This window comes from Myodes glareolus, chromosome 14 (genome assembly GCF_982192425.1).
Source record: "Myodes glareolus chromosome 14, mMyoGla1.1, whole genome shotgun sequence".
Taxonomy (NCBI): domain Eukaryota; kingdom Metazoa; phylum Chordata; class Mammalia; order Rodentia; family Cricetidae; genus Myodes; species Myodes glareolus.
In genome coordinates, this window is record NC_142039.1 from 63,770,145 (window position 1) to 63,798,118 (window position 27,974).

General features: G+C 38.9%; 1 protein-coding gene across 3 annotated transcripts in view; it reads left to right on the forward strand.

Annotated features, from left to right (window-relative positions):
• The first annotated feature begins 29 nt into the window (after positions 1–29).
• Cenpp (centromere protein P) overlaps positions 30–27,974 on the forward strand; it is a 198,157-nt gene continuing 170,212 nt past the window's right edge. Inside the window, exons 1-4 of one of the 3 annotated variants that reach the window (XM_085699460.2) lie at positions 30–435; positions 3,176–3,354; positions 6,308–6,396; positions 16,610–16,698. In XM_085699460.2, the coding sequence (XP_085555586.1) occupies positions 329–435; positions 3,176–3,354; positions 6,308–6,396; positions 16,610–16,698 (464 nt within the window). In that variant the 5' untranslated portion in view covers positions 30–328. The remainder of the gene's footprint in view (positions 436–3,175; positions 3,355–6,307; positions 6,397–16,609; positions 16,699–27,974) is intronic. The other 2 variants (XM_085699461.2, XM_048433003.3) reach the window with 2 other exon arrangements.

Sequence of the window (27,974 nt, forward strand, 5' to 3'; positions counted from 1 at the left end):
CCCTCTCAGTGACGAAAGGGCTCGGGCCTCTCAAAGACAGCATGAGGGGGCGGGCGGTCGCTGGAGCTCGACGCTCGGTTTGGAACGAACCACCTAGCCTAAGTGTGGGGAGTGTCTAGACACCAGGCGCCTCCTTCTGAGGGACGCCGGCATCTAGAACGGAGGTTGAGGGTGAGGCGGATGTGCGTCGCCAAGCAGCCTCTTCCCCCTCGAGCTCGCGAATGGTCCGTGCCTGGAGTGCGCGCGCGGCTTGAAGCTCCCCGCGAGCGAGGCGCCCTGACAGAGCTGTGGGGCGCAGCTTCCCCTGCCTTGCTGCTCACCGGGTGCCATGGACTCCGAGACCCGCCAACTGCGCGCCCTGGAGGCGGAGGTCGCGGCTCTGCAGCGGGAGTGCACCCTGTTGCCACAGCCCTGGGAGAAGACGTCCGGAGCCGGGTACGTGGCTCCTGTCCTCCGACCTCGGGCCCACGCCTCGTAGCACCCGGCAGACTTGGCAACCTCCTGACAGCTCGGGGCTCCGACTCCCTGCACGCCGGGTCCTGAACAGTGTAGTGGGAGACCTCCCGAAATGTCAGCTTGAGTCAGTATCGATTCTGTGAGGACAGTGACCTCAGAGTGTGAGCCCTGCTTGATTGTAATCAGCAGAAAATAGTTTTCTTAAGGGTTAGTTTTGCCCGGTTGATGACAATCAGTAGGAAAGTCTTCCTTTTCTTTAAGAAATCTCGTCTTCGGGAAACAGTATTTAGTTGGGCTATTTTTATAGTTTTGCAGATATTCTATAGGTCAGGAATTCAAGCTCACGATCTTCCTTCTTCAGCTCCCACCCCCAGCGGTGGGGTTATTACCCGAGCCGCCAAGCTTTGCTCTAGTTGGCATCCCCTAACTCTGGTTTCATGGATTTGTTTTTGTGGGTCACCTAACTATAGTAAAGAGGGCTTGATCATTTTGTTTTATGCTAATAACATAAGGGTTGGGGGTATATAGCTCCGTGGCAGGGCAGCCTAGTATGGACAAGAATCAGACACGGGACTGGTGGTGGGGATGGGGTGGGTGGGTACTGGTATAGTTAATGACAGAAATGTCGTCTGAAAAATAGCTTAGGTGAAATAAATTGGCATGTGGCTAATATGGTATATAGGAAAGTGTGATGATCCTCTGATTAGGTGATGCTGTTAACCCCTGTTTAAAGGTAATGAACCTTTAAACAGGGGTTAACAGGGCCAGAGAGTTAAGTAGGAAAATACAAAGTCCAAGCATTCTCTTGAATTCAAAGAGAAGAAGAAAGAAGGAAGCCTGGAATTAACAGTGATTAAGTATCTTACACCTGAAAACAAACTACCTTTATTTTATTAGGTATAATTTGGTACACTTGCAGAGAGTGGGATTTTCCTGTGTTGAAAAGAACCTTTGGAGTGCAGGAATTTGTGGAGAAGTCTTAAAGAAAATAAAATGATATAAAGTTGTAACTGATGAAAGAAAAAAATTGTGCCCTGGCCTATATGTATCTTCTTCCACAAGCAACAATATGAGACACTTGCTTCTGATTCAGGTGTGACCCACATATTGGAAGTTTAGGATTATCTATGAGTTGGCGAGACTACCAGACTTACTCCACACCCACTTACCAAATTAGAATTTGTATTTTATCAAGACAGCTTGTCCCTATACCCTTTTTATGCACACTTAAAAGTTTGAGAAACGAAAACTTGACTGGTGGCGTACACCTTTAGTTCCAGCACTTGGGAGGCAGAGGCAGGCAGATCTCTGAGTTTGAGGCCACCCTGGTAGAAGAGTGAGTTCCAGGCCAGCAGGTCTGTTAAACGGAAAACCCTGTCTCAAAAAACAAAATCAATCAGTTGATCAAAAAAAAAAAAAATTGAGAAGCACTGTGTCTTACTTACCATAGAGGAAAATAGTTTCTTTACTCACCACAAGATGTCGATATAACACAGTAGATTGTTTATGTAGTAATATAGTTGAAAGTTAGAAGAATTTAGATCAGGGAAAATATTAGATGTCAGTCCAAAGTGTGTGGATTTAATGTGTTATTTTTCTCACTATGGTGAAGGAAGGTTGAGGCCTGTGTACTGAGCTACTTAATTTTTAAAATGATTATTGCATGTGTATTGTGTGTGAGTGATGGCATGTGTATATTGTGCCATATATGTGGAGGACAGTGTATAGAACAGTCACTTTCAAGTGTCATTTCTCTCCTTCCAATGGGTATAAAACTTCTGTGTCAGACTTGGGCAACAAGTACTTTTACCTACAAAGCCTTCTTGCCAATCCTCCAAAATGCTTTTAAAATGATTGGCACCTGGAATAAAGTTGCTTAGTTATATCCATGTGCCCACACTGATTCCAAGATTGCATACCTTCAGATCCTGACTTTGCTATTGGCTGAGTGATCTTGATTTAGTAATTGCCTCCTCCTGTGCTTCAGATTTTCTCATGCTAAAATTTCTTTTGCCTAATTGCTTCCACTGCTACATTGACTAGAAATGATGAGTTATATTCCTTTTCTTTAATTTTTTTTAGTTAGCATACAAAGTAGTTGATTTCATCATGGCATCTTCTTACATATATGCTGTTATCTTTTGCTCCTGTCCATTCTCTTTCGGCATCCCCCAAAACTGGTTCTCACACACACACACACACACACACACACACACACACACACACACGGTGGGGCAGAGAACAAAGAATTTTAAATCTGGGTAAGAGAAAACAAGTAGTATTCGACCTTCTGGCTTATTTCATTTCATATGATTTCCTGTTATCTCCATTTTCATGAATTTCTGAAATGTTCTCTCCCCTCATCTGTCTGAGTAGAGTCAATTAGTAGAGTCGATTTTTTTCATACCATTTTACTTGAAAGTTCCTAAGATCAAAAAGCTTCAGAAAGTCCTGTTCTCTGACTGCATGAAGTCTATGTACTCTGTGTGCCTAGTGCCCACTAGAGACCAGAACAGGGCATCATAGCCCCTAGAACTGGAATTAGACTTGTAAGCCACCATAATTGGGTCCTCTGGAAGAACTACCAGTGTTCTTAGCCTCTGAGCCATTTCTCAAAACCCCACCTTCAGTACTAGGGTTAGAACCTAGAGGACAAGTTGTATAATAAGTAAAACACTTAGTAGTAGCCAAGTAACAATTTCTGATATTTGCTTTTCAGGAAATCATTTCAAAAATTTCCCCAGTCAAATTCTGAGGGATTGGAATCCTTGAAAGACCTGAAAAGCCAGCTTGGACATTTAAAATCTGAACTTTCTTTTCTAAGTAAACTTACTGGCATCAATATAAAAAATTATTCCAAGATTGAGGACATTACAAACACTGAAGTGACTGAAATGGGTAAGTATTATTTTTTAACCTGGATGTGATTTTTAAAATTTATTTTGAGTGTGCGTTGGGGTGAGGTACACATGTCACAATATACTTGTGGAGAGAAGTGGACAGTTTTCAGGGGTCTCTTCTCTTTCCACCTTGATGAGGCAAAGCCAGTCTTCCAGCGTCTGCATAACACTTTCCAGGCTCGATGGCTCCCCTTGCAGATCTCTTCCTCCTTTTTTTCCCCTCATATATTCCAAGGATCTAATGTAGGTCCTAATGCTTACAAGGCAAAAGCCCTACCAGCTGACCAAACCCCTAGCCCTATTCTTACTCTTTACTTTAAAAAAAAAATCTGTTCACATTTAAAAAATACTGAAATTAAAGTATCCTTGGGGGGGGGGGGATTTGCTGTGAATTCATTCCATTTAGCAAATGGCTCAATCTGAAGCAAATTATTTCAGAGATGATTTTCACTAAAAGAAAGCTTTCCAGCCTACAGTACCTTCTTTTTCTTTTAATAATTCTATACTTGAATTGAGTAATAATTATTAAGTGACATGCTGGTTTCTACATTACACAAAGGCATGATACACATATATTAAAATGAGATGTGGCATGAATGCATTTTGGGGAATAAATATTCAAATGAAAGAGGCTAGGATAAAATTTTAGAATTTTTTAATCATTTATTTTCTTTGGGTGGTGGCATATAGATTTTTTTCTCTTTTGTATTCCCATGTATTCCCAATTTTCTAGAAAAATAAACTTTATTACTGCAACGAAAAAAATTTGGCCTATTCAAATTTAAAAAGCACTTAAAGTTTATTATAATGTGTATATATGTAATTCATGTATGTATTGTATACTTTCATAATGAAAAAAGCAAAGTTTAGACGAAAATCACAGCATTCATGTGGACCTAAGCATCTCATTTGCAAATTAAAGTGATCTATGTTATTTCTAAGATTACATTCAAGATTCGTCTTTTACCACATTTTGACTTTTTATTACTTTTTAAAAATTACACTTATATTTATGTGTGTGTGTGTGTGAGCACACATGACTTGTGTCAAAGTCAGTGGACAAACTGAATTGAAAGAGTTGGTCTTTCCTTCTACCATGTGGGTTCCAGGTATCAAAGCTGGGCCCCTTTTTAAAAATTTTTTTATTTATTCTTATTGAGCTCTACATTTTTCTCTACTCCCCTTCCTGCCTCTCCCCTCCCCTTCAGCCCTCTCTCAAGGTCCCCATGCTCCCAATTTACTCAGGAGATCTTGTCTTTTTCTACTTCCCACAAAGCTGGGCTCTTAAACTTGGCGCCAAGTGTTTTGATGCCCCCAAGCTACCATATAACAAGGCTGGTCTTTTTATTTATTTATTTATCCATCTATCTATCTATTTATTTATTTATTTTGGGGGGGGGCAAAGCCCAGGATCACCTAGATTTTCTTCAGTATCATACTCTATGAATTATGGGTTTTTTTTTTTTGTTGTTTTTTTGTTTTGGTTTGGTTTTTTGGTTTTTTTGGCGCAGTGGGGAGAGGTGGTTCGAGACAGGGTTTCTCTGTAGCTTTGGAGTCTGTCCTGGAACTCGCTTTGTAAACTAGACTGGCCTCGAACTCACAGAGATCCACCTCTCTCTGCCTCCCGAGTGCTGGGATTAAAGGCGTGCACCACTACTGCTAGGGGAAATCTTTGTTTTTATTGTGTATATCTGTTTTGAATTTTTCTAAAAGTCAATGTTTAGATTTATTTTTTTGCATTCAGATTTTATTTTTTACATTTTAGTTCTCCTAGGTCTTCCATGTCTGTGCACTATCTCATAATCCATTCATCTGGTTTACAGCTTCCAAAATGAAGTTGTTCCTGTTTTTCTTTCCTGTTTTTTATCTTTGTAGTATTGTGTCCTCCTAAAAAAGAACTTCCTTACTAAAACTACATACCTCCATGTAGTCAGAATAACTCTTTTTTTTTTTTAAAGATTTCTTTCTTTATTTTATGTATATGAGTGCCTTTATGCCAGAAGAAGGCATCAGATCCCACTAGAGATGGTTGTGAGCCACCATATGGTTACTGGAAATTGAACTCAGGTCCTCTGGAAGAACAGCTAGTGTTTTTAACCTCTGAGCCATTGCCCCAGCACCTCAGGGTAATTCTTAACTCTTGGGACATAAGAAATAGTCTGTGGAGCCAGGTCATAGTGGTGTGCACCTTTAATCCCAGCACTTGGGAAACAGAGGTAGGCAGAGCTCTGTGAGTTCAAGGCCATCCTGGTTTACAGAGCGAGAACAGCCAGAGCTACACAGAGAGATCCTGTCTCAAAAAAACAAAACAAAAAGAAAGAAAAAAGAAATAGTCTGTGATAGAAGATAAGGAGGCAGAGACAGGCCAGTCTTTGAGTTTGAGGCCAACATAGTTTACATAATGAGTTCCAGTATAGCAAGGACTATTTAGAGATACCCTGTCTCAAAAAAAAACAAGTAAATAAATAAAAAATAATGAAAATAAAACATATGACAGTTAACATGATTCAAACTTATTTAGGGTCATAATGTGTGTGTGTGTGTCTGTGGTGTGTTACTTACCTTCACCATCGATAGACTTGAGAACTTGAAAGTATAAATTATCTTTAATTCTATTTTATAAGACCAATTTCTTTGACATGATCATACAGATTTTTTAAAAATTTCTTTGTTTTATGTGTGTTGGTGTTTTGGCCTGCCTGTATGTCTGTGTGAGGGTGTCAGTTGTTAGCTGCCATGTGGGTGCTTGGAATTGAACCTCGGTCCTCTGGAAGAACAGGCAGTGTGATCTTTACCACTGAACCATTGCTCCAGCCCCAGACCTTTCTGATTTTTTAAATTGACTGCTAATGTATGCTTTTATAAATCTACTCGCAAGTAGATAGTCATGTAAATAAGTATTTGAAGAAAAGTATTCTTTTAAATAAAATATTTGATTTTCTAATTAACAGATACAAAGAAAGTTCTACAGAGACACAGATTATCAGGAAATTGTAACATGGTTACATTTCAACTGGAATTTCAAGTTCTGCAAATTGAGGTAACTTGAGCATGTTGTGGTAACAGATTTTTTTTTTTTCCTATGAGAAGTAGTTCCCATACTTAAGTCACTACAGTGGTTGAGATGAAAAAGAGTGTATAAGCCAGGATTTCTTTATAGCACATTTATATCATAAAAATTTTTTAGAGTACTTCTTGTAGACAGATTTTTTTGGACCACTAGCTCACAAAAAATAACACAGAGATTTAAGACTTAAGAGATTGGCCTTAGTTTAGGCTTATAACTTATAGGTTCTTACAACTTAAATTAATCCATATCTTTTAATCTACATTGTTTTACATGTGTGGCTCAGTAACCTTTACTCTATACTACCCATCCTGGGTTAGGGTTGGGCTAGGGTTTGGGTGCCCTGCTTTCTTCCCAGCAAGCTCTCTCTGCCCAGAAGTCCCACCTCTCTCTCCTGTCTAGCTATTGGCTATTCAGCCTTTTATTACACCAATCACAACAATACTTTTTCATGTTGTACAAATATTCTACAACACCCTCTCAGCTGAATATGATGGAATTGGTGCTGAGCCTATATGTGCTTTATTTTAAGCTAGGTAGAAGATGATTTTAGGCTCCCAATGGAAGTCTCTGAGGTCATGGAATCAGTTTTGCATGCTGCAAGCAGTTAGCTGATGGGGAACCTATTATCTTTTAATTATTTTTGTGTAACAAATTTCCTAAAAGTTATTATTTAAAACAACAAAAAATACTGCCTTATACCTTTTCTATGTGTCAGGAATGTGGGAGCAGCCCAGTTGGGTGTCCTTGTGTAGGGTCTCCCAGGTAGCCATCATTTTGGGGTCACAGCCATGTTGAAAGATCCTGCAGGTTATTTTGGACTGCCAACAGACACAGGAAGACATGCCTTTGGCTTAGACTTCAAGGTAGTGCAGTAGACAGAATAGTCATTTGTAACCCTGTGGGCTAGAATAGAATAGCTAAAGCAGAACAGGCTCAACAGCCAGAGACTGCCTCTGAAAAGAATCAAATCTAGCCATAAATTTGAGAACCAGCCTAGCTGGACACATGCTTTGATAGAAGTTTCAACCATTTGGTTTTGCCATCTGGGTTTATAAGAAATTTTTACAAAGAACAGAGCCAGAAAGTATAGAAAGACTGTCTTGGTCTCATATCAGGTGAATGAAGTGTGGACAGATTGTGGTTACCTCAAGTTCTGTAGACAAGCTGTACTCAAGCATTCAGTCTCAGGTTCCAGGATTCCTTATTCTAGCCATAAAACAAGCCCCAAATTGTCTTTTTTTTTTTTAAACTGGGACAGATGTCAGTGACTCTGTTAGTACCCTGTGTCTACATGTCAGAGAGCAATATAATAAAAACGATTCAAGCATCAGGTTCAGATGTGTAGGCTTTGAGCTTTTGCTTCTCTGTACTGTTAATGTCACTTGCTGTTACTAGCCTGGGGCAGGCTAAGGATGGATTGTGGGATATCTGGTGACAGAGCTCCCAACAATCACTCACTTCAGTACCACCCTTCAGTGTTACCAATGTGACCAAGAAAACACAGTGGTGTTCCAAATACCAGTTGAACAAAATACATTCGTTAATTCAAAAATATAATTCTCATCTCAAATGAGATACAGGAAAGTGAGGAGATCTCTACTATAGGCCCAAGATGCTATCTGGTGACGTTCTTAGCCTGCTAGGTTGGTGGAAGCTAGTAGTCTGTCGAAAATTAATAGGTTCTAAATAGTTTTTATATGTTAGTCACAGAGGAGGAAAAGGAATGGCTATTTGGGGGACTAAAAGTAGCCCAAGACAAATTGTAATTTGTCTCTGGACTTGAAACATTCCAAACTCTCTATAATCATCAAAGCTCTAATCAGTCAATCTTGGAAAAGGTTTCATTTTGAAGGCGTCACTTCTTTCTGAGAACTTTGACTCATATAACAGTTAACATTTTCACATGTTAAGGCATACTTGATGAGTGATCTTTTTTGAGACAAGGTTTCTCTGTAGCTTTGGTGCCTGTCCTGGAACTAGCTCTTGTAGACTAGGCTGGCCTCGAACTCACAGAGATCCGCCTGCCTCTGCCTCCCTAGTGCTGGGATTAAAGGCGTGTGCCACCACTGCCTGGCTTGATGAGTGATTTTATGTAAGTTATACTGTTCTCGAATGGACACCAACCTTAGGGCACTACAGGGTCACTGAGGCTTTGCTAAAGACTGGACTGGAGCATGAGCCCAAATTGATTGTTTCATTCAGGTTGAACAGCTTGTTTTAAGGCCCCATGTTTTCTTTTGTGTGACCTAGGAACTCTTTGGTTTTTCCCATTGTAAAGAGTTATATAGTCTGACCAATTGAGTTTTCTTTGTTTTTGGCCAATGTTATTTCTCACTTCAGATTGGTACTATACCATCTGTTTTCCTGCATGGTGGTGTCCTGCATACTAGCCTGTGGCAATTTGGTGGTATCAAACCACGTTCAGCTTCTTTTCTTAGAACTTCTGTAGTCTAGTATGCAAACATGTCTGGTAATTGACTCTGATATCCTGTTGTTGGCCTTAAGGTCTTGTCGGCGTTTTCTGTTACAGATGCTTATGTCTTTTGTCATGTGTATTTTGGTGCAGATGTGTGAGTTCACACGGATCCGAGAAATGAAGACTCAGAGACACATGAGAATGAACTTAGCCTCTGTGGCTGCAAGGGGCTCAGTCTCGGTGAACTGAAGCTTCTTCCTTTTGCCTCTCAGCATCTCTTTTTTTCCCTATATTTACTCTTTAGATTCTCATATCTCAAAACAAACTGATAGAAGCTTCTGACAATACAATGCCAGGTGCAAATACCTGATTCATAAGGTACCATGGTTTTCTAGGTTTCCTTTAAACCAAGTTTTGCATAGGCTTTATATCCATGGGAAACTCTCAGTCAAGATTCACATTGGACAATGAAAGGTATTTGTAAAGGAAGGCTTAGAGGCTGTGTGAAAACTCCAGAGCAAGGCCAGGTATAATCCAGCAGGGTTTCATGGCTAGTGAGCAACCCAATAAGCATTGCTCCATGGTTTCTGCTTGTAGTTCTTGCTTGAGTTCCTGTCCTGACTTCCCTGAGTGACTGACTGACCTGAATGTGTAAGATAATACATTTTTATCCTCCCACAAGTTGCTTTTGGGAATGGTGTTTATTGTAGCAACAGAAAAGCAAACTAAAGCAAATGTTTTTTTGCTGTGTACATTTTTACTGTTGATATTGATAGAAAAAAAGTAAAGACAGAGTGTTGGATTTCTTTTTTTTCCTAAAATCAGACATTCCACTAGAGGGAGATATTTAGCTGTCAGAAAATTAAAAGATATAAATAACACATTTTGATCATATTAATACTTATTTTTGCATAATAAATATTATTAATATAGCATTGGAACCAAAGTACCTGACCTAGTTAGGGTTACTATTGCTGAGCTAAAACATCATGACCAAAGCAACTTGGAGGAAAGGGATGGTTTACACATCCATATCACTGTTTATCATAGATGAATGTCAGGATAGGAACTCAAACAAGGTAGGAACCTGGAGGTAGGAGCTGCTGCAGAGGCCCTGGAGGGTGCTGCTTACTGGCTTGTTCCTCGTGTCTTGCTCAGCCTGCTTTCTTATAGAACCCAGAACTACCAGTTGAGGGATGACACTACTTGTAATGGTCTTGATCCTCCTACATCAATCATTAATTAAGAAAATTCTTATGGAGGCATTTTCTTTTTTTTTAATTGATTTTTTATTGAACTTTACATTTTTCTCTGCTCCCCTTCCTGTCTCTCCACTCCTCCCTTCAACCCTCCCCCAAGGTCCCCGTGCTCCCAATTTACTCAGGAGATCTTGTCTTTTTCTACTTTCTACTCCCCATGTAGATTAGATCTATGTAAGTCTCTTTCAGTGTCTGCATTGTTGTCTAAATTCTCTGGGATTGTGGTTTGTAGTCTGGTTTTCTTTGCTTTATGTTTAAAAACCACCTATGAGTGAATGCATATGGTAATTGTCTTTCTGTGTCTGGGTTACCTCATTCAAAATAATGTTTTCTAGCTCCATCCATTTTCCTGCAAAATTCAAGCTGTCATTATTTTTTTCTGCTGTGTAGTACTGCATTTAACACATTTTCCTTATCCATTCTTCAGTTGAGGCATTTAGGTTGTTTCCAGGTTCTGGCCATGGAGGGTTTTTTTTTTATTTTATTTTATTTATTTATTTATTTATTTTGGTTTTTCAAGATAGGGTTTCTCTGTGTTGCTTTGTTGCCTGCACTGGAACTAGCTCTTGTAGACCAGGCTGACCTCGAACTTACAGAGATCCTCCTGCCTCCCGAGTGCTGGGATTAAAGGCGTACGCCACCACCACCCAGCTTTTTTTTGATTTATTTTTGGTTTTTCAAGACAGGGTTTCTCTGTAGCTTTGGAGCCTGTCCTGGAATTAGCTTTTGTAGACCAGGATGGTGGAGGCATTTTCTTAATTGAGGATCCTTCCTCTCGACATTAGTGTCTGTCAAGTTGACTTAAAACTAGCCAACACAGTGTCCTTAAATTCTGTCAGTAAATTATTAGAAACAAAGATGGGGAAATCTGTGTAGAGTTATGAGGCATTGCTTTAGTTGGTGCAACTCTTGTCAAAGGTGTTTGTAACATAGAATTCATTTCCTCCTGCTGACTGTCTGGTGTGGTCAGCACTGCAGTGTTTGTGAAGAATTTTCAGACTGTTAGAACAAATGTGCACACAGATTCAGTCTTCCATAGCCCCTGCAGTATAAGTTTGAAGAATGGTAGAGTGTGTTTACATAACTTTTCTCCCTGGAACAAAAATACTAAAAAGTAACAACTATTAATGAAGAGAATACAGTTTCATCACCACAGGCTTTAAAGGTCATCTGCTTATTTGAATATCTGAATCTAGACATTGAAATCCTAATATATTGTGTTTCATGAAAGTACAGATTTTTGAAAGCAAAGAGGTATCTCTCAGCCCTGAAAGGCTTGATCTAGGAACTAAGGTGACTAATAATCAACAGCCACCAAAAATCAACCTGAGACATTGTCTAAGTTCCTTATCTCATGTCAGTGATAGGTAAAATTGCAGATGAAGGAGGAATAAGCGAAGTCAATGCAGATTCATTAAGGAAAAATGAGACATTAAGGAAAAGTTAGAGAAACTCCTCCAAGTGTGAAGTGTCCTGAGAAAGGGGAAATTATAAGCTGCATGTCTGGTGGTTTCATGCATGACTTATTACAGAAACTAGACAAAGACTAAGTTTTTGTTGAAATTGGTTCGATCTCTAGGCATGTCCTTGGGCCAAGCAGGCGGGGGAGGCAGCAAGCTCTGCAAATGCCTCCCTGGCCCAGCTGGAGATGATCACATGCTGATTGTCCGGTAATGATAGTGACCATTTACGGAAGCCCATATCTATCTATTTTTAAGTTTCTTTGTTAGCTGACCTGCTGGCAGCCACAAACATGGGCTAGTATTGCAAGTTGCTTACCCTTTAGTTGTTTCTTGGTCTCCAACCTTCTCTTGTATCATGCTGGCTATTGATGAAATTATGCTCTCTTTGAACCCATGTTCTTTTGATCAGCTTGTAGTTTGACCATAGACCTTTTCTCTTACCGCCTATGAGAAGCTGAATCCTGCCTTAAAAGTATATACAGTTTGAAAAATTACTTTCTTTAAAAATGTTTGGTGGTTAAGTGGTAAGGGTAAGGTTGAGACATGGTCTTTTACATTGTTTCTCAGGCTGGTTTACAACTCACTGTGTAGTCCAGTGTGGCCACTCACTTGTGTCAGATCGCCTGTTTCAGACTTCTGAGTTGCAAGTATGAACTACTACTATACCTGGCTCTAGAACCCTTTTCTTAACGATTTCTGTTCATAGTTCTTAAATCATGAGAGTTATTTGAAACCTGCTGTTAAAAGGACCAGGATAGAAAAATGACCTGGTAGATTGCAAGGAAATTGAAGTCAGGGGTGTTTATAAGGTTGTTTTTCATATGTATCAAATCAAAAGGAGTGGCATGGTTAACAGTACCAACAGCAGGGCAGGAGTGGAAAACGGTAGCTTGGAATCAGCTTTTTGCAGACTGAGCAGAATCTTTAACCTTGTAGGGATGCACAGGTAGGAATACTAAATGCCAAACTATGTAGACAGGGTAACCTGCCTGTGTCAGTGGTGAAAGGCTTCTGAGGGTTTTGTTTTCTCCTAACCTTTCTGTATTTTATTCCTCTTTAAAGATTTTATTTATTTATTTATCTATTTTACTTTATGTGTATGTACACCATGTTCTTACTTGATGCTTAGAGAATCCAAGAGAGGGTGTTGGATCCCCTGGAACTGACATTAAAGAGGTTGTGAGTCTTGAGGATGCAGAGAACCTTGGTGCTGTTAACCACTGATCCATTGCTCCAACTCCCTTTTTTTTTCCTTAAAATTTTTTTAAAGATTTATTTATTTATTTATTTATTAGGTATACAACATTCTGCCTCCATGTATGCCCACACACTAGAGGAGGACGCCAGATTTCATTACAGATGGTTGTGAGCCACCATGTGGTGGCTGGGAATTGAACTCAGGACCTCTTGGAGAGCAGCCAGTGCTCTTAACCACTGAGCCATCTCTCTATCCCCCCTTAAAATTTTTTTTTTTAAATATAAGCTTCATTGAGAGAGGGAAGAGCGATAATATGAGCAAAGGGGTCAAGACCATAATGGGGAAACCCACAGAAACAATTAACCAGAACTAGTGGGAGTTCACTGACTCCAGACTAACAATTGGGGAACCTGCATAGGACTAATCTAGGCCCCCTGCATCCAGGTGACAGTGGGTGTCATGGACAGTTTGTGGGGCTACTGGCAGTGGGACCAAGAGCTATCCCTAATGAATGGTCTGGCTTTATGGAGCCCGTTTCCAATGAAGAGAAACCTCACTCAACCTACACACAGAGGGGAAGGCCTTGGTCCTGCCTCAACATGGTGACATGACAGAATTGTTGACTCCTCATGGGAGGCCTTACCCTCACTAAGGAACAGATGGCGGGTAGGATGAGGGGATGGTGTGGGGAGCAGGAAGAGGGGAGGGAGGAGGAACTGGGATTAGTATGTAAAAAAAAAATATATTAAAATAGGGGCTGGAGAGATGGTTCAGAGGTTAAGAGCATTGCCTGCTCTTCCAAAGGTCCTGAGTTCAATTCCCAGCAACCACATGGTGGCTCACAACCATCTGTAATGAGGTCTGGTGCCCTCTTCTGGCCTGCAGACATACACACAGACAGAATATTGTATGCATAATAAATAAATATTTAAAAAAAAATATACGTGTGTGTGTGTGTGTGTGTAAAAGCTTCATTGAGATTTATTTCCTCCTCTTTTTTCAGCCCTAAAGAAGCACTAATCTGTATTTTATGTATTTACCCACTTTGAACATTTCATAGAAATAAAATCATACAGTGTTTGATGTCTTGTGTCTGGCTCATCCTTGTTATAGCACATATTCGTACTTTTGGGGATTAAATAGTATCCTATGTATGGATGACCACATTTTGTCCATTTCAGCACTTGTCTAAGTTGTTTTCACTTTTGGTTCTTTTGACTAATGCAGCATAAATACTCACATGGAGGTTTTTAAGTGGAAATATGAGTTGTTTGGCTGTATCACCAGAAGTGCAATTACTAGATCAAATAGAACTACTAGATAATGACTGGTATGTCCATCACTTCCTCTGATTACTGCCTATTTGCTTTTCTTTGTTTTTTTCTTTTTTTGAGAATACTTTCTTAGTTTCTATGATCAAACTCACATAGGTATGAACTTACATACTTAGTAAAGTGCATTAACCCTGTACAAACGAGAAAAATTAAATTTAACATTTCCAGACCAATATGGCTATAAATTTTGTGCAGTGCCAACTCAACATGGCACACTGAGATACCTTTTTTCAAAGTTGATAACATAGCTAAAGTTTACTAAAATCCATATTTTGTGTGTGTGTGTGTGTGTGTGTTTGCGTATGTGTGTGTAGAGACCAATAATAGCAGTATATCATCAATAGATTACTGTCTCTTTGTATATTGTCTTTGGAGAAATATCTTTTTCAAATTTAATTTGTCAGAATGTATCTGGTGCATCACTAGGTATGCTCATGCATACCTTTAATCCCTGACCTCAGAACCAGAATCATTTGGCTCCTTGTGAGTTCCTGGCCAGCCTGGTCTATATAATGAGTTCCAGGACAGCCCAAGTTACATTTAGAGACCCTGTCTCAAACAAACAAACAGAAAATGTCTGAAATTGTTTTCATTAGTGATGAACTTGGTTCTGGCTCTTGGTAATAAATACCACTATTATAAATATCTTTAGTAGTAAGGCTTTCTCTATTTTACTTTAGTGCAGAATCTTTTTTTTAAAAAAGATTTATTTAATTATGTATACAGTGTTCTTCATTCGTGTATCCCTGCAGGTCAGAAGAGGGCACCAGATCTTATTAGAGATAGGTTGTGAGCCACCAAGTGGTTGCTGGGAATTGAATTCAGGTCCTCTGGAAGAACAGCCAGTGCTCTTAACCTCTAAACTATCTCTCCAGCCCTGGTTCAGAATCTTATAGGAATCTAAAGTGTAAGATTGATATAAATGAATATTTAGGCAATTCTCTGTTAGAATGATTTCCAGATGGTCCAGTTTATATTTCTGGTGCCAGATTTGTGTGTATCACAGATTTGTGTACCTGTGGCAACCCCTGCCCTATACCAGGGCCTGGCACATACTAGACAAGTACTTTGCTCTGAAATCCTGGCAGTAACATTTATAAATTTCTGTTCAGTTAAGATGTCACTTGTTTTTAATTTGCATTTATCTACTACCAGTGAGATCCTAACTTTGCAAATGTAGTCATTTATTTTATGAGTCTTTTAATTTATGTCTTTTATTTTTAGTTTTTATCTTTTTCTCATCATGTTTATGTTAAACATTTTTCTCAGTTCATTGTCATACCAACTCTAGTGTCATCTGTGTGACATGACATACATCATTATGCCGGACCGGAGCTACATGTACTATGGCATTAGTTTTCCTGGAGGTCAATGGCAGACGGCCCGGTCTTGGCTGCTGTTGAGGCATAGATGAATTTCTCGATTAGCTGGCTATGGGCTTTACACAATCTCTTTTATACTAATGATATTCTTCATATCTACAAGACAAGGATTATCTCTTCAGGAACAGCTCTGGGATAGGGAAACACAGTATGGGAATGTATAAGACTACAGCAAAACCCTTGCCATACACAGGGGTGTATATGATGAGCAAGGGAATAAATGGATTAATGTTGATGGACAAAAAGTGTTATATTATACTTTGAATTTTATGGATAGACTTGCTATATTCTGACCCCCATGGTGTCTGCCGCATAAGAAGGTACAAAAAAGTTTATTTCAGCAGATGTAGAGAGCTGTCAGGCATATTTGGTCACTAGATGAGATAAAGAAAGGGTTAGAAAGAGAGCCTGCAGGAGAGTCATGAAAGCGATAATGAAACAAGCTTTCTATTCTTAGGTAAGATGAAACCACTTGTGTGAGGTTGATGTTCCCAGGGACAAGAGTTCCTCTTCAAAGGATGTTTTATGTCTAACACCTGTTCCTGAAAATATGCTTTTCTTAGAAATCACTGATGTAACTAAAAGAAGCTTTCATACTGTGCCAACTGATGATACATGACCTTCTGATTTGTTCCTTGTTTAAATACTATATAATGAGAACATGAATTCAGTAAAATTGCAGCAGATTCCAACTACTTTCTTGGGTGTTGTGTCTGTCTGTCATCTCCAACCTCGTGCCTTCCTGAGTACCAAGACCCTGCTTCTCCCATAGTCTGAGTGGCTCCACTGAGCCGGTCTGTGGCAGTTCATGACTTTTTTCCTAAAGTGACTTTTATTTAGATATTTTGAGTTTTGATATAATAATTTTTGTTAGTTTTTTCCTGTTGTTCATTTAGAAAGTTTTTTAAAAATTCATTCCTCCTAATATTTGTGACTTCAATATTCAATTTATATAATTAATTTGGAAATCATTTTAAGTTTTAGTAACTACTGAGTATAATTTAATTTGCTTAACAAATAAACTATATTTTATCATTTCTCATCAATTTTTGATTTGCATATTTTAAAGTAATTTTGTCTGATTTGAAAGTCAGTCTGCTCTTATATATAAACTTTTTATCTTTATTTTAGACTAGAGAGAAATTATCTTCTATTATAACTGACCTCAACATAATAATGGAGCCCATGGAGTATTCAGAATTAAGTGAGTTTGCATCTAGGTAAGCTGTTTTACAAATTTAATTGCTTTGTGGTTGATTTTTGCTCTATAGGTTTTAGAATTTTCTATATAATTTTTTGCTTTCTGTTTTTAATATATTTAAATATTTTTCTTTTTAAAAATTTTATGTGTATAGGTGTTTTGCCTGAATGTGTGTTTGTATACCATGTATGTGCATTGCCTGTGGAGACTAGAAAAGGTCACTGAATGTATGCTGTTGACCTTTCAGCTGGATCTTTTAACTCATTAATCATAACTTTCAGTTTGAGACTGGGTTTCCGTCTGTGGACATAACTGGTTTCAAGCTTTCACTCTTCGACCTTACGTTCTTTGTAGCTGAGATTACACGCCAAACCTTAGATATATTAGAACTCCTATTTAACAGATACCAAACTCTGAATCATCTTTGAGTCTAGGTCTGCTGATTGGTTAACTGTGGGTTAAATCTTCTTAATTTCTGGTTGAGTGATAGACATTGCCTGTGGGAAAGCAAATTGAAGCTGAGACTTGTGGCCAACACTTTATCATGCTGCCAACATGGGGAACTGACTCAATACAGCCCACAGTTGAGCTGGATTCGGGATTATTATTATTATTATTATTATTACTATTTTAAAGATGTATTTTTATTTATGTGTATGTGCACATGAGTTCAGGTGCCCTCAGAGTCCAGGAGCAATCCCCTGGAGCTGGAGTTACAGGCCCAGACATGGATGTCTGGAACCGCATTTAGGTACTCTGCAAGTACTTGGTGTTTTCTTCTGAGGTATCTCTCTGCATCAGGATTTTTTTTCTTTTTGTTATGGAGGGTGTGTTAAAGGTTGTCTCTCTCCATTACATAGGCTGCCCTAAAATTGTGATCATCTTGGCCTTACCTTCCCAATGTTGACTCTGCAAGTACTTGGTGTTTTCTTCTGAGGTATCTCTCTGCATCAGGATTGTTTTTCTTTTTGTTATGGAGGTTGTGTTAAAGGTTGTCTCCATTACATAGGCTGCCCTAAAATTGTGATCATCTTGGCCTTATCTTCCCAATGTTGAGTCCCAGGACTGTACAAATAATGGGTACAGACCACCAAAATTTAGGAACAAGAACCATACTTTATTCCAGTCACTGCCGGGCAAAAAAACTTGCAGCTCACTAGGGCCACAGGTCAGAGTTCAGGCTTCTGACACTGAGACAATGAGAGCCGGTTTTGAACCTCTTCTTACAATAAAAATCAAGCTCCAGATGTGGATCAAAGAGCTTTTACAATCTTGAAGTCAGGCTTAAAATTACATTACATTTTAAGATTTACATCTTTTTGATTATAGGATACTAACTTAAGATGTTTGAGAAAGCCTGTGGCTGGCACAGCTGCTCTTTGTTGTCCCTTAGAGAATGCAAGGCAGAGAGAGAGAGAGAATAGAGTCCCATAGGACAGTTAAAAGTTAAGGGAATGCAGCACAGGGAGTACCATAAAGGTAATAGTTAGAAGCTAACCTTTGCCCACCATAATCGCCTATCTGGAAGGGAGGAAGCAAAAGTTAAAATGTGTACCTCTGTTCACAGTAGCTGTAGCAGCTCTTATGACAGAAAGCAATAGTTAAAAGTTAAAAGTGACTGTCAGCTTCAGTTTTCCTAGATTGTGTTTAGGCTTACGATTTTTATATTCTTTTATTATTATATTCTGGGTTCTTCACCAAGTGGCTGAGATTGCAGGCAAGAGATTAGAGGCTGATCAGTGTTGGTATAGGTTCACAGACCCAATGAATGCCTTGTCCCTTTCATAGAACTAGACAGATTTCACCTCTGTCCCTCTTTCAGAAGCAGTTATTCTTTGTCTTGGCATCAGGAGTGATCTTAGGCCTCTCCCAGAGGCAGATGGATTGACTTCTTGCTTCCAGATTCTTGGAAGCCATGGATTTGTTTTCTTTCATTGCTTTGCCATCTCACCTTCAGTCACTTAAAGTTTCTGATTCTGACAATTTCAGGTTTGAGGCTTCATGCCTGTACTCCAGCAACAGTTGATCTCTTTTTGCATGTCTGTGTTACTGATAGTTCTTTCTGGACTTCCACCATAGCCAAGTCTATCTGGTACAATGCTTTCGTGTGTGTGGTTCATTTCTCTCAAAGATGGACAAACTGTGACTTAGAAATGTTTAGAAGAAATATTTCTTTCGAAACCCATTTATACCCATTCTTTTACATGTTGAGGATAGTTGACTTCATGGTATAGTGACAGAGTAATTAGGATAGAAATTGTTACTCCTAGATCATGGGGATCCCCCAAAACCACGATGATGTCTGCACTCTTATATAAAAGCAAAGAGCCTTTATTCAAACTTAAGCTTGAACTCTCCATCTGTCTGATGCAGCAAGCAGTTGGGAGCAGAGAGTGCCAAGCCCAGCTGGAGTAGGGTTTTTTATCATAGTAGAGGATGGGTTGAGGGAATTTCCAGAGTTCGGGACCCTGATTGGCTGACATTTGTCTAGGGGTCTTGGCAAAAAGAGAATATGTGAGTTCTGGACTTAGTCTAGTGTTCTTATCTAATCTTATCTAATGGTTGCAGTGTCAGATACTTCCCTTTAGATGTTGGCCCTCTCTAGATCGCGTCAGTTTATGGCTTTTTCTGGAACCTGGTGTTGCTTGCCTTGGCAGTTGTGTGGCCAGGGTCCCATGTGTGACCAGGCTGCCCTGGGCTCCATATTCCCCACTTTTCACAAGTACCAATGACAGGACCCAATCATGGGTCCTGCTTACCTAGGGAATAGGGGGTTGTATTGGGATCTCAGTACCATTAGCTCACAGATTTTTCTAGGGCAGTGACATTTGCATCAATTGTCATTCTTAAAGCCCTGTAGCTTTGAGTACAGCCAGATTATAATCCTAAATGATTTATATAGAAATAATAGTTTTATAAGGCCGTATAATACCTCTTTGATTCTGCATAAAGAAGGTCAAGTGTCTTATTGCAGAGTTATTTTGGTTAATAAATCCATCAATTGACAGTTCTGGTCCTATTTTCATAGTATGTCAATGGACCTTATAGGTAGTCATTTTGTCCTCTATGTAAGGGAGTTTTCTTTTGACTTAGCTTTTCAACCAGGGAGCACAGGACAATGTGTTCTTTCCTATAACCACTTCCTACTGACTTTGGGGCATTGTCAGGGGTCAAGAAGACTGAAATGCTAGTCAAAGGCAAAGAAGAAATTCAGGCAATGGGGTATTTATCAGAAGCATCTGATTCGTAGACTCTGTTGAAGAGATGGGGAGCATTTACATCGGCTGGACTGGTTCATATCAGCTTTTAGCAAGTTCAGGGCTCACAATTATTTAGAACAGGTTGTAGTCAGCAACTGATGCTTGAATGTGTCTGCCAGCCAAGTGGAAACTTGTTCAGACAAGTTCAAACTAGGAACAGAAGTTAAAAGTTATGTACTTAAAGGAAAATAATATTTGAAACTTTCAGGCCCATATTGAAATCCATATCATAGAAAAAAGCAGATAACAGGTATTTGTAAAACAGCAGGAATAGACTCGTACCTTTGAGTCCTAGCAAAAACTATAGATTTGGGTTAAAAGCATGTATTTTTTTTTCTGCTGTCCCGAGAGCCAAGTATGGATTGGACAGAGATGTCTTTGACTTGATAAGAAACACCCCTACAGTTTATACCAACATGACAAGTAAAATAAATGACCCAAACAGTAATACCTTAAACCATTTTTTAAAATCAAGAGACCTAACAGCTTTAGAAAAAGCAAGGTTTGATTTTTATGTATATAATGAACTAACAATCTAGCTATAGCCTTGTGGAAGGATTTGGATGCCTGTTGCTGCTAAGCCAACAAAGTTTACTAGCCTAGCCATCAATATTAACAGAGATCTCAGAAGGATAAATAAATTATACCTGAGTACAGACCAATTTGCTTCCAAATCTATTAAAAACCACAGGGACTAGTCCATTATAGTTAGCCATGCCCAGATCTCCATAGCATTGGAAATAGAAGTGTCAGAACAGTTGTCTTAGCCAGGCTTGTAAGGCAGTTTTTTTTTCCCTGTGGAAGAGGGACTTGGGAAAGACCAACTTTATTTTATCGAGACAAAAGTGGTACAATCAATTCTACATATCCTGCTGTTTGTCTACAGTCTAGGCCAGGTCCTGGCAGCAGGTATTGCATTAGGACATCTTGCCCAGTTGTCAGCATCATCATAATCCAGGTGGAGACAGCATGGTGTCCCATAATTCTTGGAACCTTGGGTCACAACTAAGATCTGGGAGTCTCTGTCTAATATAATAAGCTTTTTAATCACCATTTTAAATGTCATATTCTGCAGATCTCTGAAGTATTTGAGGACTGCCTTGGTTTATCTGATTAGACAAACTTTGTTTCTAAGTACTTGTTTTAAGCTTGACTTTAAAAACATATACAGGGAACTAAATGAGATTTATTTCTGTAATTATATCAGTGCTTTAAGGATGACAATTAACTTGTATTTCCTATCAGTCTATAATAAGTTATCAGCTTTTATAAGATTAGAACTTTATATTCTGTCAGGTTTAGCCTTAAAAATAGTGATTTTCAGTTGAAGCTAATAAAGAAACTAAATTAGTCATTCTGAGGGTAAGAACAGAACAACTTTGTATCCAGCTGTTAATGCTGTCTCCTTGGAAGGCTAGGAAAGTTGACAAGGAAAAGATTCCTTGCCAAATGGGAACAGGAGGGAGCCCAGGACTAGCATTGCCCTTGATAAGTTCTAAGGCACCACAACCCCGCACAAGCACACTGGAAGGGCCACAAGTTCCTTTTGCCAGAGATAAGGAGGGTGATACCCTTTTTAGAGAGTAAGAACTTTCTTTTGCCAGAGATAAGGAGGATGACACCCTCTTTAGAGAGTGAGAACTTTCTCCAACCCCCCCCCCCCAGGAAATGGGAGCTTTATCTGAGTGTCTAACCTTGGGGAAAGAATTTTGTAGTTTTGTCTCTGCTAAGTAGGAGCCTCACAAAACAACAATTTTTCAATTGAAGTTTCTCTTACTATCAATACAAAAAAATTATATGACTCAATTTATCCAGGTAGCTTAAGCCCAACAAAGTTAACAAAGGCAAGGAGGCTAGACATACATTTTTAAGCCTGAATAGACCTTCTATAAAAACCTAAGACACCTAGGCTATGTAATGAGACCCTATTTTAGAAAAAGAAAAGAATTGTTCACACAAACGCTTTGTACTGGTACTCTGCAACTTTTAACTCCTGGCAAAGCCAAAATTTACCTATTTACCCATCAAAGCACATTTGTGCTGTTTTCAGAGTTTTGTGAATATACCATATTAGAATTATATATGTATCATGTTGGTAAAATGTATAGTAGGGCCTAGAGGGATGGTTCAGCAGTTAAGAGCATTTCTTATTCTTTCAAAGGATTCAGTTTTGATTTCAGGAACCCATATAGTAGCTCATAACTATCTGTAACTCCAGTTCTAGGGCATTACATGCCCTCTTCTGATCTCTGAAGGTACCAGTCATGCACATGTGCACATACATACATGCAGCCAAACACTAACATAAAATTCATAAGCCTAATATAAACTGTTTTTATAAATTATATAATAGCTGACTTCACTATTTCAAGGGAGACACCATATTTCCATTATTCACAATAATAACCTTTCACTGCAGTGTAATTTTTCTATTAGTCTCAGTGTGCTTGCTTAATAAATTTAGCTTTATTATGTTATATATATTTATATATAGATATATGAAAAAATTGTACATCCAATATTTGATATTATTTTGGTTTTAGGCTTTCACTAGGAGCCTTGGAATGTATCCTTCATACCCCTCACTCATGTAGGATGCATCCCAAGACTTCTGGTGAAAGTAAATTTTCTTTTCCCTAGAACAAGTAAGCAAAGTTGAAATCATGAATCATATAAGGATTCTGTTTGGCATGTTTAATTTCATAATAAATCACAAGCTGTTTTCCAAGATGATCATACTGTTATACAACACGAACACTGTATGAGAGTGAATTATAATATTTAAGTGAAATAATTACTAGCATATTGATTTCTAGGAGAGCTTTGTAAAGCTTTTAATTCCGAATTTCTTTTTTTGCTTTGCTTTGTTTTTAAGGGGACATTTGGAATCACTTTGGTTTTCTGACCACTTTAGTTGAAATTGAAATGTTTTGGCCAACATTTTGTGAACAATCCATAGCATCTGTTTTACATTTGCTAACATTTGGACTTTTGGACTTTCCCTAGGAAAAATGGATACATTGTAATCAACCCATCTGTGCTAAGAGTCCCCCATACACTCTATATGTAATTGAAAGCTATGCATGCTATAATAATAGTAATCTTGATAAATGCAAAAGAACTGTACTTCTAAAGTTCTTTTAAAAATTACATTACTGTCATTAGGTTGGTGTTTGGGTATCTGTATATTCTGGACAATTCTTTTTGTTGTTGTTGTTTTTCAAGACAGGATTTCTCTGTGTATCAGCCCTGGCTATCTTAGAACTTACTTTGTAGACCAGGCTGACCTTGAACTCACTGAGATCTGCCTGCCTCTGTCTTGCAAGTGCTGGGATTAAAGGAGTGTGCCACCACTGCCAGCAGCCAGCACTTGCTCACTGCTTGTGCTTTCTCTCTCTCTCTCTCTCTCTCTCTCTCTCTCTCTCTCTCTCTCTCTCTCGTTGTTGCTCACTCATCACATGCTGAAGGGTTTGTTGTTGTTGTTTTACTTGGTTTATGGAAAATAGATAAATCTTGTCTCTTTGCTTATGTGCCATATTGAAGAAATTAATCCATTTCACTATTTTTTTCCCAGTGTATATCCTTTGGAAAGTAATTTGTTTACTCAGAAATCCTTTTTCTTATCTGTCTGTCTGTTATTTTGGTTTTTCGAGACAGGTTTTTTCTGTGCTTTGGAACCTGTTCTGAAACTAGCTCTTGTAGAACAGGATGACCTTGAACTCCCAGAGATCTGAAAGCCTCTGCCTCCCAAGTGCTGGAATTAAAGGTGTGGACCACCACTGCCTGCCTGTTTATTTATTGGTTTTTTGAGACAGTTTCTTTTTGTAGGCTTAGCTGTCCTGGAACTAGCTCTGTAAATCAGGCAGGCCTCAAACTCAGGTATCCACCTGTCTCTGCTTCCTAAATGCTGGGATTAAAGGTGTATGGCACTACTGCCCAGCAGACAAAATAATTTTTAAAAAACAAATAACAACAACAAAACAACCCTGTTACTTCCTTTCTACATTTCCACCATGTACTAACTATTGCCATTTTACTTTGTTTTATTTTTTATACATTTTTTATTGATATTTATTGAGCTCTACATTTTTCTTTGCTCCCCTCCCTCCAACCCTCCCCCAAGGTCACCATGCTCCCAATTGACTCAGGAGATCTTGTCTTTTTCTACTTTCTACTTCCCATGTAGAGTAGATCTATGTAAGTCTCTCTTAGTGTCCTCATTGTTGTGTAAGCTCTCTGGGATTGTGGTTTGTAGTCTGGCCCTCTTTGCTTTATGTTTAAAAACCACCTATGAGTGAGTACTTGTGATAATTGTCTTTCTGTTTCTGGATTACCTTACTCAAAATAATGTTTTCTAGCTCCATCCATTTTACTGCAAAATTCAAGCTGTCGTTATTTTTTCTGCTGTGTAGTACTCCATTGTGTAAATGTACCACATTTTCCTTATCCATTCTTCGGTCGAGGGGCATTTAGGTTGTTTCCAGGTTCTGGTTATGACAAAGAAAGCTGCTACAAACATAGTTGAGCACATGTCCCTGTGGCACGATTGAACATCTTTTGGATATATACCCAAACGTGGTATTACTGGGTCTTGAGGAATGTTATTTCCTAATTATCTGAGAAATCACCACACTGACATCCAAAGGGGCTATACCAGCTTGCATTCCCACCAGCAATGTAGAAGTGTTCCCTTTTCCCCACAACCTCTCTAGCATAAGTTGTCATCAGTGTTTTTGATCTTGGCCATTCCTACAAGTGTAACATGGAATCTCAGAGTTGTTTTGATTTGCATTTTTCTGATGACTAAGGATGTTGAACATTTCCTTAAGTGTCTTTCAGCATTTTAGATTCTTCTGTTGAGAGTTCTCTGTTTAGGTCTGTACTCCATTTTTTTTTTTTTATTGGAGTATGTGTTCTTTCGGTGTCCAATTTCTTGAGTTCTTTGTATATTTTGAAGATCAGACCTCTGTCTGACGTGGGATTAGTGAAGATCTTTTCCTATTCTGTAGGCTGTCGTTTTGTCTTGTTGACCGTGTCCTTTGCTTTACAGAAGCTTTTCAGTTTCAGGAGGTTCCATTTATTAATTATTTCTCTCAGTGTCTGTGCTGCTGGGGTTATATTTAGGAAGTGGTCTCCTGTGCCAAATCGTTCAAGTGTACTTTCTCTTCTATAAGGTTCAGTGTGACTGGCTTTATGTTGAGGTCTTTGACCCATTTGGACTTGAGTTTTGTGCATGGTGAAAGATATGGGTCTATTTTTATTCTTCTACATGTTGATATTCAGTTATGCCAGCACCACTTGTTAAATATGCTTTCATTTTTCCATTTGATATCTTTTGCTTCTTTATCAAAGATCAAGTGTTCGAAGATGTGTGGATTGATATTCGGGTCTTCTATTTGGTTCCATTGATCCTCCTGTCTGTTCTTATGCCAGTACCAGGCTGTTTTCAGTACTGTAGCTCTGTAGTGGAGTTTGAAGTCAGGGATTGTGATGCCTCCAGAAGTTCTTTTATTGCATAGGATTGTTTTGGTTATCCTGGGTTTTTTTTTTTTTTTTTGCTTTTCTAAATGAGGTTGAGTACTGTTCTTTTGAGGTCTTTGAAGAATTTTGCTAGGATTTTGATGGGCATTGCCTTGAAGTTTGTTTGATTTTTTTTTTAAGTACATCAAATACTTCATTAAAGTGGAATTTAAATTACTTGGTGCAAGTTAAAAGGAAACACAGAACATGCAACAAAAAAAGGAGTTTATTAGAGGGGGCGTGTACAGGCCTGGGGAAGTCAGTGTGCAGATTGAGAGAAAGAGCTGAAGATGGCGCCTTCAGCTTTTAAGGGCTGCCTAGCACATGCGCACAGAGGCTCATGCGCCTGTGTCATACGTAGATGATGCAGCCATGCTGCATGTGGGTCATTTGGGATCCTTTAAGATTCTCGGGGCCATTAGGCTATTCTGCCTGAGAGCTTGTCCGCACACGTGTGGCCCTGGAACCCGGAAGTGTCAGCCATGTTGTGTAGCTGAATCATTACAGGAATTATGAAGTATTTGTTTTTTGGGGGTGGCGACTGGCTTTAGTTAGTACACTATTTTTTAAAATTTAAATTGATTTTGACTGATAGATTGAAAAAATTAAAAAATTCTTAAGTATGCTGTTTTGATATATATGCATTGTATACTGTTTGAATCAAGTTAAATATGCCATTTATATTTCTTTACATTAAAAAATTCTTACAGCTTTCTGAAATGTATGGTACATTATATATAGTCACTCTTGGTATGATATTAAGGAAGAGCCATAATAGTATATTTGAGAAATTCTTTGTTTTGAAATAGAATTATGATGTAAATAAATATCATATTTTGGTCATCCATTCATTTGCCAGTGGACATAGAAGTCCTGTCTTAGTTAGGGTTCTATTGCTGTGAAGAGACACCATGACCAGGGCAACTCTTATGAGGGAATACATTTGATTGGAGCTGGCTTATAGTTCAAAGGTTTAGTCCATTATTATTATGGCAGGAAGCATAGTGTCACACAGACATGCATGGTACAGGAGAAATACCTGAGAGTTACACATCTTGATCCCCAGGCAGCAACAAGAAGAGGCAGTGACACACTGGCCAGGCTTGAGCATCTGGAACCTCAAAGCCCAGTACCAGTGACACACTTCCTCCAACAAGACCACACCTCCTCCAACAAGGTCACACACATTTCCTAATAGTGCCATATACCCTATGGGCCTATAGGGGCCATTTTTATTCAGACCTCCACAGGTCCTTCCCACATTTTAATTATTGTTATGAGCATGAATGTACATGTATCTCTTTGAGACTGTTTTCCTGTCTTTTAGGCATATACCCAGAAGTGAAATTGTTAGTGTCCATGGTAATTCTAACTTTTAAATTTTTTTGTCCTTTTTTTTGAGACATGGTTTCTCTGTGTAGTCCTGACTGTCCTAGAACTTGAACTAGACTAGACTGGCCTTGAACTGACAAGAGATCTTCCTGCTTCTGCCTTCCGAGTGCTGGGATTAAAGGTGTGCACTACCACCTCCCGGCTCTCTAGTTTTTTGAATAACTGCCATTCTGTTTTCCACAGTAGATACCTGCTGCTAGATAGTATGTCTATGTGCATGTGTTTAATACAGTTAGCTATTGTGTTGAGTTTCTCTATTTTCTGCTATCTGGCTGCTATAAATATTATAACTGTCCTTTTCCTGCTTGCCTGGATCCTGAAAAAGACAAATGAAAAATGAAGCATAAAAGCTCACTAGCCCTTTATATCTGATGGTAACCCCTTCAGCTGGGATAAGTAGAAGTCTATAAAGACTTTCTGTCTATTTTTTTCTGTCTATTTTATTTTTATTTATTTATTTATTTATTTATTTACTTATTTATTTATTTATTTATTTATTTTGAGACAGGATTTCTCTGTGTAACAGTCCTGGCTGTCCTGGAACTAGTTCTGTAAACCAGGCTGACTTTGAGCTTACAGATCCACCTGCCTCTGCCGCAAGGGTGCTGTGATTAAAGGCATGTACCACCACTGCCCAGAAAGTTCCTGTCTTTTCTCTGCACCTCTGTGATCAGAAGCAGTATCATCCATCAGAGCAGACAGATGCCAAAAATCGGGAGTACAGAGTCCTTTTTTCTCCACTCAGACTTCCCCAGAGAGCTGCAGTTGTACCAAGAGCTGAACTTGACTGAAATGAACCATAATTTGCTGACTGAGCCTTATAGTAGATGTTGGAAGCCTTACATAGATGCCAGATTTTCACAAGGACTCTATCAGACAGGGTTTACCAGTGGAATTGTCCCCGTGGGAAGATGAAATTTTTAGGTCATCATCTGAAAATGATCACATTGAAGAATTTTTTTTCCTCCTTGTCATGTTTTTATTCATTTCTTGGGAATTTCATATAATACACCCTGATCACACATGCTTCCCATTCCTTCCAAGTCCCTCTCACCCTTGTGCCCCCACCACTACCACCAAAAGTCCAATTTGTGTTGGCCATATATTCCTTGGAGTCTGGTCA